Below are 2,470 nucleotides of genomic sequence, written 5' to 3' on the forward strand. Positions count from 1 at the left end.
AGGGACTTGTGCAGAGCCACAAGGTCCCCCCTGAGCCTCCTTTGCTCCAGGCTCAGCCCCTTTCCCAGCTCCCTCAGCCGCTCCTGGGGCTCCAGGCCCTTCCCTGGACTCGCTCCAGCCCCTCAGTGTCATTTTTGAGTGTCAGGAAAAGCCAATTAAGAGCAAAGGAGAGAGGTGCCCCTATTGCTGGTGCTGCTCCTGCTCCTGCCTGGTGATGGTGGCTCGCCCCTGGATCCCAGAATGCCCCCGTGGCTGTTCTGTCCTCTCCAGGTTCTCCGTGGAGGAGCCAGCCAGCGTCCCCTGACTCCCAACCAGAACCAGCAGGGCCAGCAGACGGATCCTCTGGTGGCCGCCGCCGCCGTCAACTCCGCGCTTGCCTTCGGCCAGGGGCTGGCAGCGGGAATGCCAGGTACCAGCACCTCCCAGGGCCAGGGAGGGCCTGGGAAATGGGATCTCCTGGGGCTGCCTTAGCCTGGCATGGGCAGTGCCTGCTTGTGTTGGTTGGGGGGTTAATCCAGGGGTTAACTCGAGGGTTGGGTGTGTCCCCCCGGCAGCACTGAGGGGTCACCGGTGACCTTGTGGCACAGGTGACAGCAGTGTTGGCCCCCTGTGGTACTCCCAGAATTGATGGCTCCTGTGGAAAATCACCTCCAGATTTTTCTGTGGACCCTTCAAGCTTATGGCATCTGCATTTTAAACCTCAGAGGTTTCTTAGCCCCGTTCATTCACCTCAGCTCTCCATCCCCGCCCGGTGCTCGACTTGGCAGCGGCTTCCCCTCGTCTTCACAGAGGCTTAAAAACAGGGAAAGAAAAGGGATAAAAGGGAGCAGGGTTTAGCTCTCATTTCTAGCTCTTTGTGTAGGAATTCTGCCTCTGATCCGTGAGGCTTTGGGGTAAAACTGCTGACGTTCAGTTATTCTGTGATGGCAGAGGCCACACCTGAGCTCATCAGAATAATGTGCAGATGTGTCCTGCTGGTCAAATGTAAGGAAAAAGGGATTATTTGGATTTATTATTTGGATCCTTGCTGGCAGTGTCACATGGTTGTTAATGGGGTTTTTTATTGTTTGAGAAGAACGTTGCAGTATTAAATTGCAGAGGGAACTGTGCCGATTTCCTTTAATCTGTGTTGTTTGGGCTGTATTTGCAAAGCAAATGCACACATTTATACAATTACAGATACATGTTTGTGCCTATCTTTGCAAAGCAAATATTCACAGGGAGCGTTCTCTTAGTGACCCCCCACCTTTGAGAGTCGCTGCATTTAATTTTAAACGTTTTCATTTAATGTAGAATTCCATAATGAGGTGCCTAAATCGCTGTGTTCTGCTGTCAGTCTGCTGCTCTGTGTGTCACCAGCATTTAGGAGGGTTTATTTACATACATTAAAGGATATTTTATGGTACCAGCCTTCCAAAATACCCAACTGGAAGCTCCCTGTGGGTGCACCCTGGACGTGCAGGGTGTTCCCAGCTCTGAGAGATCCCAGCACACGTACTTAAAATGGAACAGAAATGGTGCTTTTGTATTCTAAACCCTTTTTTTAGCTGAATTTGCACTGGGGACAATGTAATACAAAAGGTTCAGGGAGGGAAGAAGCCTTTTCTACCTGGAAATCTTACCTGGTGTAAAGTTGTGGATTTTTGGGGGGTTGTTGTGCTTTTTTTTCCCATTCAGATTTTCTTTTAAAAACCCTGCAGTCACCTGGAGATGACTGAGCTGTTTGTCACCTGCCCTGTCACCTGTGTTTGCCCCTGCAGGGTACCCAGTGCTGGCTCCTGCTGCCTACTACGACCAAACCGGAGCCCTCGTGGTCAACGCCGGGGCCAGGAACGGCCTGGGGGCCCCTGTGCGCCTGGTGGCCCCTGCCCCTGTCATCATCAGCTGTTCTGCAGCCCAGGCAGGTGAGTCCTGTCCCCTCCTGGTCCAGGCAGGTGAGTCCTGTCCCCTCCTGGTCAGGCAGGTGAGTCCTGTCCCCTCCTGGTCAGGCAGGTGACCTCTGGTCCCTCCAAGTGACTGCTCTGTCCCCGGTGTCCCCCCCCCTCCGTGCTCCGCTGGCAATGATGACAAACTTGCCCTCACTGAGATCCATCCAGGGATTGTTGTTGAGAAACTTTCTCTGTGCTCAACTTTCCTGAGCCTCTGGAGCAGCCACGGAGAGGGGGAGGAGCAGGAACTTGAATTATTTTGTAGAGTTTCACAGCAGTTGTTTAAATTTATCTGCTGGCACTTGCTTTCCCAGCTACTTGAGCCTTCAGAATTCCCAGACGGCTCCAGGGAGAGCTGCGAGCCCCTTGCAGGGCCTAAAGGGGCTCCAGGAGAGCTGCAGAGGGACTGGGGACAAGGGATTCAGGGCCAGGAGCCAGGGAATGGCTTCCCAGTGCCAGAGGGCAGGGCTGGATGGGATCTTGGGCAGGAATTGTTCCCTGGCAGGGTGGGACGGGGCTGGCATGGGATTGCCCGAGCAACG

At 53.9% G+C, this 2,470-nt stretch overlaps 1 protein-coding gene across 1 annotated transcript in view; it reads left to right on the top strand.

Annotated features, from left to right (window-relative positions):
• PUM1 (pumilio RNA binding family member 1) overlaps nt 1-2,470 on the top strand; it is a 73,179-nt gene that overhangs the window by 43,956 nt on the left and 26,753 nt on the right. Inside the window, exons 11-12 of the mRNA XM_017743731.1 lie at nt 271-409; nt 1,761-1,904. Coding sequence (XP_017599220.1) covers nt 271-409; nt 1,761-1,904 — 283 coding nt within the window. The remainder of the gene's footprint in view (nt 1-270; nt 410-1,760; nt 1,905-2,470) is intronic.

The sequence above is a fragment of the Corvus brachyrhynchos genome, unplaced genomic scaffold, assembly GCF_000691975.1.
Source record: "Corvus brachyrhynchos isolate BGI_N302 unplaced genomic scaffold, ASM69197v1 scaffold580, whole genome shotgun sequence".
NCBI lineage: Eukaryota > Metazoa > Chordata > Aves > Passeriformes > Corvidae > Corvus > Corvus brachyrhynchos.